This window comes from Mesocricetus auratus, unplaced genomic scaffold (genome assembly GCF_017639785.1).
Source record: "Mesocricetus auratus isolate SY011 unplaced genomic scaffold, BCM_Maur_2.0 Super-Scaffold_100010, whole genome shotgun sequence".
NCBI lineage: Eukaryota > Metazoa > Chordata > Mammalia > Rodentia > Cricetidae > Mesocricetus > Mesocricetus auratus.
In genome coordinates this window covers 63,423,378-63,436,485 of record NW_024429194.1, presented here as the reverse complement: position 1 = coordinate 63,436,485, position 13,108 = coordinate 63,423,378, and the positions used below count along the sequence as shown (strand labels likewise).

Genomic DNA, 13,108 nt, shown 5'->3' with positions numbered 1-13,108 from the left:
ATAATTTTTTTTAAAGATTTATTGCCAGGTGGTGGCACATGCCTTTACTCGCAGATCTCTGTGAGCCATCTCAGGACTGAATAACTTGATCAAATTCACAGGTAGCTAGAAAAAGACAGTAGAATCCATGGACCCAATCCTTGTTTTCTACTGTATCCAATCAACATACTAGGAAAAAAAAATACAGCCTGGTAAATGAGTAGACAACCAGAAGACTTTATTTACAAGTGAGAGAGGGGGGAGTGGGGTTGAGCAGGTTGTAGGCCTGGAAGAGGGTCCCAAGGGGCAGAGGTTGGTGATGTCTCAGTAAATAGTGGCACTTCGTGAACGGAGCCTCCACCTCCAGCTGGGGGCTCCTGGGCCCGGCCAAGCACTGGGCTAAAGCGTGGAAACTGGGCGTTGACAAAGTACAGAGGGATGTGGGCAATTCGGCCTGTGGACCAGCACTGCAGAAAGTGGGTAGGGAGGTGTCAAGAGTGAACCTACAAGTGGCTTCATGCTAGCGCAAGACTACAGAGGCTCCAGCCATCCAGAAGACATCTGTGTAAGCAATCTTACATACACACACACCTAGCCCCATCTACTCACCACACTGAGCAAGGCCCCTTTGTTGAAGGAAGGATGGAAAGTGATGAGCTGAGCCTGGGCTCCTGGCTCTCCCTGAATAATGCCACTGTGGCAAGAAGAGGAAGAGGTAAGAGACCGGTATCTGCAGGGAGTTTGTGCAGTTGCACATGGGCAGGCGCTGTGGAGTCCAGACCCAGAAGTCTGCTTGGCACTTACCAGGGAAGCAGCTCAAACACAGGGCTGTTTCGAGTTCGGAAAAGGAGGATGACTGGATTCCCATCCTGTACCTGTGGGTTTCCTGTAAGAAATGAGTCGGCTAATATAGGGAACTCCGGAAGCAGGCCCAGAGGGCAAGGACAGAACAGCGGCCCTGGTACTGTGGTTTAAGAAAGGCCCTTTTCTCTAGTGGGTGTAATGGCCCTTAATGCAGCCGTGGAGACAGAGGCGAGAGGAACCCCCAGTGAGTTCCAGGACAGCCCAGGCTACTCAATGACACCATCTCAAAGCAAGCCCCATCTCTCTGTTCCTTACCTTTCATGAGCACAGCCAGACGTTCACCACTAGGGTCCCAAACCATGGAGTGGACCTCTCCCCCAAGCCTGTGACAGGACAGGAGCATTCAAATGTGGCTCTTCCAACTTTCCATCACTCTTCCCACAAGCACTGAAACCCACCTCTCCTCTCCATCTGGTGTCTGTATTGTTGTCTCAGAAAGATCTGCCACAATTGTTGCTGACTTTGCACCTCCAACATGTCCCTTCTCTGTTCCTGTAAGGGCAGAGTGATAGGTTGGTTTCCTAGGTTTCTATACTTCCTTCATCCCTCGGTGCACTCTACAGGCTGTTGTCTCCCTCTACTGCCCCATAAAGTCTGTTATGAAATGTCATAACTCACCACATCCTTCTGGGAATGACAAGGAATAAATCAGTGCTTCCCCTAGTACAGTGAACAGCAGTCGGTTCCCATCTGGACTCCAGCAGCCAGTCTGGGGAAAGGAAAAGCCAGGAGAAAAGAGGTCTATGACAGGCCTGCAGCAGGAGAGAAGTAGAGGTGGGGAACCATCAAAGGGGACCCTGGCCCATTAAAGATTGCCTTCCCAGCTTCTGTGAGTCCTAGGCCCCTCTTACCTGACAGCGCCCTGAGAGAGTTGGCCACCTCTCACAAGTCCACATCTGGGTCTCCCAGACTCTGAGCCAGAGAAAGACAGATTATAGCCTGGGGCCTTCATATTCCAAACCTGGACTGTCGCCACCTTTCAGTCCCCAGGGTCAGATCCAGAAGCCAAGTGCCTTTCTCTAGGTCTTGGCTTCCCTCAGCTTTTACCCACTCACCGAAAGACAGCTGAAGGAGTAGTAGCCAGGACTTTGCTGCCATCTGGAGACCACAGCAAGTTGGTAACCCCTCCTCCTCGGAACCAGGGAAGGGGGACACAGATTTCTGTTGAGACATCCCATACCTGAGAGGAAGGGAAATAAATGGTACAGAAACTCAGAGCACTATCAATCAGCAGCTCACTTAGACTACCCTCTTCCATGCACAAAAGCCCAGAGAAAGGGAAACAGCAAGAAATTGCCTTCTCAATATGACGACCTGGGTTTATGATTACAATGATGGTCATCAGAGTAAGACCTGGGGATAGCTCCTTCATTATATAACCTGAACACAGACAATCTCACTCCCCACAAGATTTCCACCACCAGGAGAAGAAGGCTCTTGTCTCAACATAGGGGTGGAGACCACTCACCAGAATAGCAGCATCTACAGGGGAGGCTGAGAGTAGCCGCCCCCCATTGGGGGCCCAAGCCAAGCTGGTGACTGGTGTATGTCCCGGGTGAGATAATACCTGAGCACAGCCAGAGGAGGGTCTATGGGAAAAACAAAGGAATAGGGTAAAAAGATGATAATAGAAGCTAGACAGTGGTGGCACATGCCTTTAAATCCCAGCACTTGGGAGGCAAAGGCAGGCAGATTTCTGAGTTCCAGGACAGCCTGGTCTACACAAAAACACAAAGAAAGATGGTAAACAAATGCATCAAAGGAGCGAGAGAGGGTAAGTGGCTAAGAACACTTGCAGCATTTTCAGAGGCAGGAGTTTGCTTCCCAGCACTCACTGCAGGTGGCTCAAAACCACCTGTAACTCCAGGGTATCAATGCCCTCTTCTGACCTGCCAAACACCACAAATGAAACTGTCATATCATGATTCCATTTCGTTGCTTTTGCTAGAACCCCTAACTCATAGCCTCTAACCAAATCCAGGTTAGGAAAAATGAATGGTAAAGATTAAAGAAAGATGTATAGGGGGCTGGAGAGATGGCTCAGTGGTTAAGAGCACTGGCTGCTCTTCCATAGGACCCGGGTTCAACTCCCCAGCACCAACATGGCAGGTCACTACTGTCTGTAACTCCAGTTCCAGGAGACCCAATACCCTCACACAGGCATACATGCAGGCAGAACACCAACACACAGAAAATAAAAATAAAGATTATTTTTAAAAAGGATTATGGAACCAGGCATTGGTGGCGCATGCCTTTAATCCCAGCAGGCGGATCTCTGAGTTTGGAACCAGCCTGGTCTACAAGAGCGAGTTCCAGGACAGCCTCCAAAACAATACAGAGAAACCCTGTCTTGAAAAACCAAAAAAAAGAAAAAAGATTTATGGAGAGCCCCTGATTTGCAGGATAGGAGCCCAGATAAAAAGCAACAGCTAAAATAAATTTAAATTTAAAAAAAGCTACTTGGGTGGTGGTGGCATCAAACTTTAATCCCACCACTTGGCAGGCACAGATGGTTGAATCCCTGAGTTCAAGGTTCAAGGTCAGCCTGGTCTAAAGAGCAAGTTCTAGGATAGCCAGTATACACAGAAACCATGTCATGGGGGGAAAAAAAAAGCAGAAGCTGCAGTCCAGATCTCTGAAGATGGAGCCTGGCAGCAAGTCTAAGAAACTCTGTTGGAGTGTCCCTCCCCACTGTGCTGTGTCACCCATGACATTCTCTCAAGGATCCAACCTCCACTCATCTTTTCTCAAGCCCAGCACCAATCACCTTTCCCTCTCAGAACATCTCCCACTCCCATGTGCCCACAGCTTTCTAATCGTCAAAAGAGCTGTATGTCGACTGGCCTCCAATCCTGGGACCTGGCTTCCCTTTCCACCCAGCAGTAACCACCTTTAATTCCTTTGAGGGCCTTTGCCACTAACAGATGATTCAACTTCACAAACAGATGATTCAACTTCATAGTGAATGGCAACTGTCTTTAAAAGTCAGCTCAAACTTAAGAGCTCCAACACACTCTCAGTGGCTTTACTGTCCCTAATAACGTGTATGTGACACACACGTGATCAAAAATAAATCTTTGTCTAATGTGTATAACTATGGTCTTATGATTATAACTATTTTGCCTGCATAAGCGTCAGTGGCCATGTGTATGTAGTGCCCATGATGGCCAGAAGAGGCCATCAGATCCCCTGAAAAATCACTCCTGAGCCTTCTCTCTATCCCTGCACAGAAACATCTTAAAGGGCAGCCCATTATTTTTGAAGCCTCCCTCCTACAGGAAACTGTTACTCTATTCTCAATAAAACATTGCTGACTTCTCCTTAGGGGAGAAAAAATTAATTTCCTAGAAGTGGGATGGGAAGATGACTCAGTGGTTAACAGCACTCAGTGCTCTTCCAAAAGACCAAGTTCAACATAGTGGTTCCTAACCATCTCTAACTCCAGTCCCATGGTGCATCACCCTCTCCTGGCCTCCTCAGGGGCTGCATGCACATGGTACACAGACATACACATAGGTAAAACACCCATATAAATAAAATTAAAACAAAACACAGGCAGTGGCGGTACGCCTCTTTAATTCTAGCACTTGGGAGGCAGAGGCAGGTAGATCTCTGAGTTTGAGGCCAGTCTGGTCTACAGAGGGAGTCAGGACAGCCAGGGCTACAGAGAGAAACCCTGTCTTAAAAAAAAAAACAAAACAAACAAAGGTAAAATAAACCTTAAAAAATTTTCCCTAGGAGAAGCTGAGTATGGTGGTATACTCCTGTCATCCTTTTATTTGGGAGGTAGAGGCAGGAGGATCAAGAGTTCAAGGCCAGCCCTATCTATACTAAGTTTGAGATCAGTGTTGCCTACATTAAGCCCTGTCTCAATAAACAACCAAAGACACATGACTCAGTATTACCATAGTGCTGATGTTTTGTGCCATTTTGTACAATTAAAAACTTTTTTTTGATCAACAAAAAAGCAAGACATCAATAGAAACACTGGTGAGATCCAAGTAATTAGTTAATGGTAATTGACTAGCATTCAGAGGCAGATCTCTGTGAGTTCAAGGACAGCCAAGGCTATACAGAAAAAAACGCTGTCTCAAACAAAAAGCAACCTTCCCCGCAAAAGGAATGGACAGATGTCAGCATCTCAGTTTTGAGAAGTCTGACATGGTGACACAAAATGATAAAGCAGCGACTGAGAGTATATTGAAACAAACCAGGCATGGTAATATATCCTTTAATCTTTCAGAAGGAGAGAAATATTGATCTCTGGTATCTCAAGACCAGCCTAGTCTACATAGCAAGTTCTAGGCCAATCAGGGCTACATAGGAACACCCTGTCCAAAAAAAAAAAGTATAATGAAATAGTATAACTGTTTCTTTATCACTTGTCTATAAAGTTTATGCTAAACCAGGGCGCAAGGGGGAAAAAAGAAAAATGGAGGGGGCACAGAGACATGGCGCTAAATTCTGAAGACCTGCATTCAATCTCGGGGACCCACACAGTAACTCCCCAAAATTTTGCTAATGTTCACACTTGAGCTGTGGCATGGGTCCCCACAGACATACAATAAGAAAATGTACTTTCTTTTTTTTTTTTTTTTTTGGTTTTTCGAGACAGGGTTTCTCTGTGGCTTTGGAGGCTGTCCTGGAACTCGCTCTGTAGACCAGGCTGGCCTCGAACTCACAGAGATCCACCTGCCTCTGCCTCCCGAGTGCTGGGATTAAAGGCGTGTGCCACCAACGCCTGGCGAAAATGTACTTTCTCAAGACCGGCCTTGCCTACACAGTGAGTTCCAGGTCAGCCTGGTCTACATAGTAGAACTTTGTCTTGAAAAACAAAACAAGCAGGGCTGTGGTGGCGAATGCCTTTAAACCCATCACTCGGGAGGCAGAGGTAGTAGGATCTCTGTGAGTTCGAGGCCAGCCTGGTATACTAGAGCTAATTCTAGGACAGCTAGGACTACACATAGAAACTCAAAAAAAGGAAAAAAAACAAAAAACAATTGTTTCATTCTCTCTCACATCTCCCTTTCCTCCACCACAACCCACCATCTTGCCCCCCCACACACACCGTTTTTTAAGGTGCTCTCAGGTCTCAGGCTGTTACCCAAGCTGTCCTCAGCCTTCCGGGCTGAGGTGGTCCTGATGTGGTTGGGCTGCAGGTGTGCAGCACGGTCCTTAGTTCTTCCACATCTGGGGCTGGCCAAAGGGTTTCCTTATTTGTTCATAATTTTAGGATTTTCTGGTTTTATATTTAGTTCTTACAGAGAATGTTCCTCCCCACCCCTACACCCCCAGACTATGTTTCTCTGCATAGCCCTTGCTGTTCTGGAACTTGCTCTGTAGTAGATCAGGCTGGTCTGAAATTCAAGAGATCTGCCTTCTGCCTCACACTATTGGGATTACAGGCATGTGCCACCATCAACTGGTGATTGTCCCAATTTTTATGGTTTCTACTCATACCCGTATTTGTTCCTGCTCCACTTTTATAACTCTGACAGTGTATGACTCACAGATACATTCTCCCATGATCCCAGAAACCTCTAAATTCTGTCCCTTTGTCTAGACAGAGCATCTTAGCACCCACCTGACCTTGGAACTGCTTCTCCACAGCCCTGGAACTGTTATGAGGAGGGTAACTTGCAAATCCCCACAGGCCCCTGGCATGACCCCCAGGGCAGGTCGACAAGCTGCTGGGACTCACCTTGTGGACAAAGAGGTGGGGTCCAAGGTCCAGATGAGAATACAGCTCTGGCAGGCCACAGCCAAGATGGAGGCGCTGAGGGGCTTCCAGGCCAGTGCTGCCACATTTCGCTGTAGACGGTGCTTCAGGGAGGGGACTATAGTGCTGGTAAAGAGACAGGAAGCTGAGCCAAAGCAGGGACACTAAGCTCAGGGAACCTGAGTTCAATTAAAAAGACAAAACAAGAAGCTGGAGAAATGGCTCAGTGGTTTACAGCACTGGCTGATATTCCAGAAGACATGGGTTCAATCCCCAGCACCCACATGGCAGCTCAGAACTGTATCTCCATTTCCAGAGGGTATGCTACCCTCTTCTGACCTCCACAGGTACTGCATGCATGTAGTGAGTACAGGTAGGCAAAACACTCAAACACAGAAAAAATAAAATTTAGGGGCTGAAGAGAAGGCTCAACAATTAAGAACATTAGCTGCTTTTCCAAAGGATCAGGGTTCAATTCCCAGCATCCACATGGCAGCTCACAAAACTATCTGTAACTCCCAACTCTAGATCTGACACCCTCACACAGACATTCATACATGCAAACCACCAATCAATGCTCATAAAATAAAAAAAAAATTTTTTGTTTTTACGAGACAGGGTTTCTCTGTATTGTTTTGGAGGCTATCGGTCCAGCCCGGCCTCTGAACTCACAGAGATCCGCCTGTCTCTGCCTCCCGAGTGCTGGGATTAAAGGCGTGCGCCACCACCGCCCGGCAATAAAAATAAATTTTTAAAAGAAGGTAAAACTAGGCCGGATGTGGTGACAAATGCCTTTAATCACACTATTCAGGAGGCAGAATCAGGCAGATTGCAGAGTTCCAAGCCAGGCTGGTCTACAGAACAATTTCCAGGACAGCTAGGGCTACATCAGAACCCCGCCCCCAAAAAAAGGTAAAATAAAAAAAGATAAAAGGTAAAACCACGCAGAAGAAAGCTACACTCAAGGATGCAGTTTGGCAGTAACTCTAATAGTTTGCCTGTACAATGGCTTGGATCTGCTCCCAGCACAGGGGGGCGGGGGATGACAGACACGGACGGACCTCCCAGGGGTTGATTCAAGAGCATGGGGTATTGTGGGACAGAAGCGTAAGATAAAAGTTAGATGTACACTGGGTCTCAGTGCACTAAGGATGCCGAGGCAGGTGGATCTCTGTAGTTCAAGGTCAGCAGAGACTTAGAAAGGACACATTCAATTGTGGAGTGTCCCCAGCCAATTCTAGAAGGAAGTTCTAAGAACCAGCCCAGGAAGGGCAGACAGTGAGACTGGTATGAACTGGATGGATGCTGCTGTATACACCTACATACCTGCTGGCATTATACACACGGATAGAGTCATCCAGCAGGGCCACTGCAAACTTGTTGGTATGAGGGTGCCAGGCAAAGACCCGTAAGCAGCAGCTAGACCTGTGGGAGGGGGAAGCATGAAGTCGGTAGCTGTACCTCCACAAATAGCCTAGACACTCACTCAGACTCCCTTCCACACAAGAAAAGGATGCTCAGTTTTTCTTTTGTTCCTTTGTGAGGGTGGGGAGAGGGGTATCTTAGGGTTTCTACTGTTGTGATAAAACAGCACAGCCAAAATCAACTTGGGGAGGAAAGCGTTACTTCATCTTATAGCTTGTAATCCAGCATCCAGGGGCCATGGGGTAGGACGCCAAGAACAGTAGCAGGAACTAGAGCAGAGGTTGTGCTGTCCCGAGCTTAACTGGCTTGCTCTGTCTGCTTTCTTTATTTCTTTGTGGGGGTAGGGTAGGTGACTGGGTGGGTTGTTGTTGTTTTTGAGACAGCACCTCACTATGTAGCTCTAGCTCTCCATAACTCACCATATAGATCAGGCTGGCCTCTAACTCAGAGATCCACCTACTTCTGCTTGAGTGCTGGGATTAAAGACGTGCACCACTATATCAGATTTCCATCTGCTTTCTTTTTTTCTTTTCTTTTTTCTTTTTTAACAGGGTTTCCCCTGTATAGCTTTGGAGCCTGTCCTATAACTAGCTCTTTGTAGATCAGGCTGGTCGTGAACTCAGAAATCTACCTGCCTCTGCCTCCCAAGTGCTGGGATTAAAGGCATGCCACCACCACCTAGCTCAGTCTCTTATATCATCTAGGACCTCCACATTGAGCTGGACCTCCCTACATCAATCATCAGTCAAGAAAACACACCCACTGGGTGGTGGCGGTATGAACCTTTAAATCCCAGCACTCAGGAGACAGAGGCAGGTGATTTTTGTGAGTTTGAGGCCAGTGTGGTCTACAAAGCCAGTTCCACGACAGCTACAGCTGTTACACACATTAAAACAAACAAACAAAAAAAAAACCTGTCTTGAAAACCAAGAAAACATGTCTACAGACCAGTTTAGACCAGTTTTATCTGTGCATTTTCTTAATTGAGGTTCCGACTCTAGCTTGTAGTAAGTTGAGATAAAACTAGCAGAACAGAGCTGGGTGTTGGTGGTGCACGCCTTTAAACCCAGCACTCAGGAGGCAGAGGCAGCTGGATCTCTAAGTTCGAGGCCAGCCTGGTCTACAAAATGAGTGCTGGGACAGGCTCCAAAGCTACACAGAGAAACCCTGGCTCAAAAACAAACACAAAACTAGCAGAACAGGGGTGAAAATGTGGAGGAGTCTCTCCCTTAACCTCTCCCCCCCCCCAAACAAATTTTCACATTTCAGCATATCTGAACCACAGAGGGCCTGGGTTTATACACTCACCAGTTAGTTACTTGGGCGAATTCAGCAATCAGATCTTCACTCCTGAGCTGTAAGAACACAGCAGATAGACATACCACACCCAGGAGCTCACCTACTCAACCTTCCCACAGAGGAGCGGGGCCACTCCCACCCAGCCCTGCCCACAAAGGAAAGAGGCAGGGAGGAAGTCAAACTTACAGATAGATGTGGGAACAGAGAACCATGGAGGGAGGAGGCCCATCGACAGAGAGCCAGGGCCCAGCTGGATGCTGTCTTTACCCACTCAAACACTGTGGAGTTAGAGAGAGAGCTTGGATTATGTCTTACTAGCCATGCTTAGGTGAAGACAGTCAAAACTTTTTGATTCTTGTGCCCAGCATCGACTGGGTCTAGATACCTTCTTCCCAGTACCCACTCTGGGGCATCTGGACACATAGAAGACAGTGACAGAAAAAGCAGGTTAGGGGAGGAGTTGAACTAACAGGTGTCGGCATGAGTTTGGGGAAAGTATGGAGAGGAGTCAAACTTACAAGTAGAGGGGACTAGAAGTGTACATACCTTCTTCTTCTGAATTTGCAATTTCATTCAGGACTCCAAAAAGGCCCACATCACGCCTCACATGGAGAAAAAGATAAAAGTTATTCTCATCCTGTCACAAGTCCCCCTAACAGTTCTCAATCATTCAACATAGTAAAGAGTGTTGGGGGGTGTGGTGCAGTTGGCAGTTGGTAGAGTCTGCCTAGCACAAATAGAGCCCTGGGTTCAGTCCTACCAGCACATAAAATCAGGTGCAGTAGCACATGCCTATAACCAAGCACTGGGTAGACAAAAATTGGAGAATTAGAATTTCAAGATCCTTAGTGAGTATGAGGCCAGCCTGGGCTATATGAGGCACTAGGTACTGTATTTTTTTAAATAATATATTTATTTTTATTTTATGAGCATTGATGTTTTGCCTGCATATATGTCTTGTGTGACGATGCCAGATCTGCTGGAACTGGAGTTACAGACAGCTGTGAGCTGCTATGTGGGTGCTGGGAATTGAACTCGGGTCCTCTGGAAGAGCAGCCAGTGCTCTTGACCACTGAGCCATCTCTCCAGCCCCCGGTACTGTATTTTTAATGAGTGCCAACTAAGCATCAAGCACTTTATATTTTGCTTTTTTTTCCAAGACAGGGTTTCTCTGTGTAAAAGTCCTGACTGCCCTAAAACTTACTTTGTAAGTTGGCCTTGAACTTATGAAGATCCATCTGCCTCTGCCTCTCAGGTGCTGGCACTAAAAGTGTGCACCACCATGCCTGGCTTGTCCTTTCATTCATCTAATGAGTTTGCCCACTTACAGGTGAGGCAACTAAATCTCATGGACTAGGGGTGGTGGACTTTCTGAGCAAGTCAGTTAGGACTTGGCCAGGTGTAGTGGCTCACACCTTTAATTCCAGCATGCAGGAAAAACCCTGTGAGTGCTCAGCCAACCCGGTCTAAATAGTGAGTTCTACCAAGCCAGGGCTGATACTGATTGAGATGAGATCCTGTCTCAAAAAGGGAATGAGGGAGGTGGGGAGAGAAAGAGCATCAGCCTTACTTTCAAACAGTGAGTGGCAAGTCATTGAAGTGTCTTAAGCAAGGGAAACAATCACGTGAGCATTTCAGAAAGATCAGTTTGAAGTTAGAAGAGTCCAGAATGGAGATAGAGATCAGTTAAGAAGCTACTTAAGGACTCCTGAAAAAAATGGTGGAGTAGCCTGAACCTGTAGGATATAGAAGAGACTCGGGAAGCAGAATACACAGACCTGAGAAACAATTAAAACATCAGTAAGGAAAAGAGCAATATCCTGAGAAACATCTAGCAGTAATTATACAGCAAATGATTTTGATTTGGTTGTTTTTGAGACAGTCTCATGGAGTCCAGGCTGGCCTCAATCTTGCGTTACAGCCAAGAATGACAATAAACTTTTCACCCTCTGCCTGATGCTGAGACTACAGGCATGCACTGCCACACATGGCAACAACTCACCAAGTACCCCATGAACCCAGCAACTTAATTTCCAGGGGTCCTTCTTACAGATAACGGTAATGATAATAACAGTGACAACAAACATTTCAAGGCATGTGCCGAGGCGTGCCTCAGTTCTTTGCATCTATTTAATACCACACGTGTAAGATAGGGTTTGTTGAGGACAGAGAAGTTAAGTAACTTTCCCAAGGCTACACAGCTAAAAATGGTGGCCAGAGACAAGGTTGTCATAATTTTTTAAAGTGGCATTCAAGAGAAAGAGCTTGGATGGAGGGGTTTTTTATTGGGGAAAATGAATGGGAAAAGTGGAAAGGGGAGAGGGAGACAGAGAAGCAGAGAGAAAAAGATGGGAGGAGGACATGGCCTTTTTAAAAGAAGCATAATGGGGCCGGGCATTGGTGGCGCACGCCTTTAATCCTAGCACTCGGGAGGCAGAGGCAGGAGGATCTCCGTGAGTTCGAGGCCAGCCTGGTCTACAGAGTGAGTTCCAGGACAGCCTCCAAAGCAATACAAAGAAACCCTGTCTCGGAAAAAAAAAACAACAAAAAACAAAGAAAGAAAGAAACATAATGGGCACAGGTGGTGCTCTTAGTTGCATCTGAGGGTGTATCTTGTCAGAACCCCAAGGGCAGGCCAGTACAGAGGCCTGAATACTAACATAGGTAACACAGCTTCAGCTCTTACATGTGACTTACATGCCTGAACCAATACAACCTTTAGATAACTTTCCTGAGCTTCAGATAAAAGCTCAGAACGAATAATAAACGACATGAGGTTGGTGCTGAGAGCAGGTGTGTAATATCATACCAGAAACCAAGGCAAAACATTAGGGATAAATAAAGCTTTTGATAAAGCCTTAAGTTTTGGATGGATTATCTAATATGTATGGCCTGTGGTGTTACACATAGGACGACAGACACTGAAAAATGCAACCTTCTCAAGAGCAGCCCAAAGCAGAGGTGTGGTGACAACACTCCTCCAGGCTCTGCAGACCGTGGCCCACGCAACCCTGTGCCATGCCTCACCAAACACTGATGCACCTCTTCCACACTTGTTCCCGGTGATGGATGAAGGCAGTTCTTGTACCATGGTCCAGCCTCCCAGGAGTTTTTAGGGGATCCTTGGTCAGGTGTAAGACAGGAAGATTGATCCACTATACCTCAGAATTGGGAGATGGAAGTCAGTCTCTTCCCCAGATCTTACGAAAACTCCCCGACATCTCCAACCCAAGACTGGACTAGGCATAAGAGATTCCACGGCCCCATTTCCCATATCCACAAATGTAACACTTGTGAGACAGAAAAACTTTAGCCCTTAATCCGCAGACTCCAATCACTTTTTCACAGGGTTGACATTAGAAAAGACCTGACTCAGAGCATCCTTCCTTTTGTCTACCCCTTCCAGAAACTCCGCGCATGCCTTGGCATCCCAATACCAGCCCTAATACAAGCCAATACCAGCCCTAAAATACATTTCGTCCTCTCTAGTCTCCCGCGGCAGCCAAGCCTCGCCACCCATTCCCAATTTCTGCAGACCCATCCCTGCATCCCCATCCAGACCACCTGGCCCCGGAAGTCGGGAGGCGGGCTCTCATAGCTGTTGCCGGTCACCAGCTCGTTATTGTGCTCATATAGGGTGACTTGACCCCTAGGAGGCGGCGGGGGAAACAACCCCAAGGAACACATCTTGCCAGTCCGGAGGGCGTCTGGAATCTACAAGCTCCTGCCTGGGGACTGAGCTCCCCTGACTCTTAGTTCCCGGGCTAGATTCGTATGCGGACGGGTAGCCGTACAGGACAAACAACAGCGCGAAGCTCAACG

General features: G+C 47.1%; 1 protein-coding gene across 1 annotated transcript; it reads right to left on the bottom strand.

Annotated features, from left to right (window-relative positions):
* Positions 1 to 196: 196 nt before the first annotated feature.
* On the bottom strand, positions 197 to 13,102 carry Aaas (aladin WD repeat nucleoporin). Its single transcript, XM_005067308.4, has 16 exons — positions 12,851 to 13,102; positions 12,314 to 12,441; positions 9,833 to 9,888; positions 9,473 to 9,564; positions 9,296 to 9,342; positions 7,889 to 7,987; positions 6,545 to 6,688; positions 2,312 to 2,432; positions 1,899 to 2,023; positions 1,695 to 1,755; positions 1,462 to 1,552; positions 1,242 to 1,335; positions 1,099 to 1,166; positions 784 to 865; positions 589 to 673; positions 197 to 446 (listed from the first exon to the last, which is right to left on the bottom strand). The coding sequence occupies exons 1-16, from the start codon at positions 12,971 to 12,973 to the stop codon at positions 222 to 224; spliced, it is 1,641 nt and encodes a 546-aa protein (XP_005067365.1). The 5' UTR covers positions 12,974 to 13,102; the 3' UTR covers positions 197 to 221.
* Between the last annotated feature and the right edge of the window lie 6 nt (positions 13,103 to 13,108).

Excerpts from the sequence above, each read along its gene's own strand:
- Aaas (XM_005067308.4), bottom strand. The coding sequence starts at position 12,973 with ATGTGTTCCTTGGGGTTGTTTCCCCCGCCGCCTCCTAGGGGTCAAGTC. Across the intron at positions 9,565-9,832 it reads TGCAAATTCAGAAGAAGAAG|TGTTTGAGTGGGTAAAGACA; the intron begins GTATGTACACTT and ends CTAACTCCACAG. Across the intron at positions 2,024-2,311 it reads CTGTAGATGCTGCTATTCTG|GTATGGGATGTCTCAACAGA; the intron begins GTGAGTGGTCTC and ends CCTTCCTCTCAG.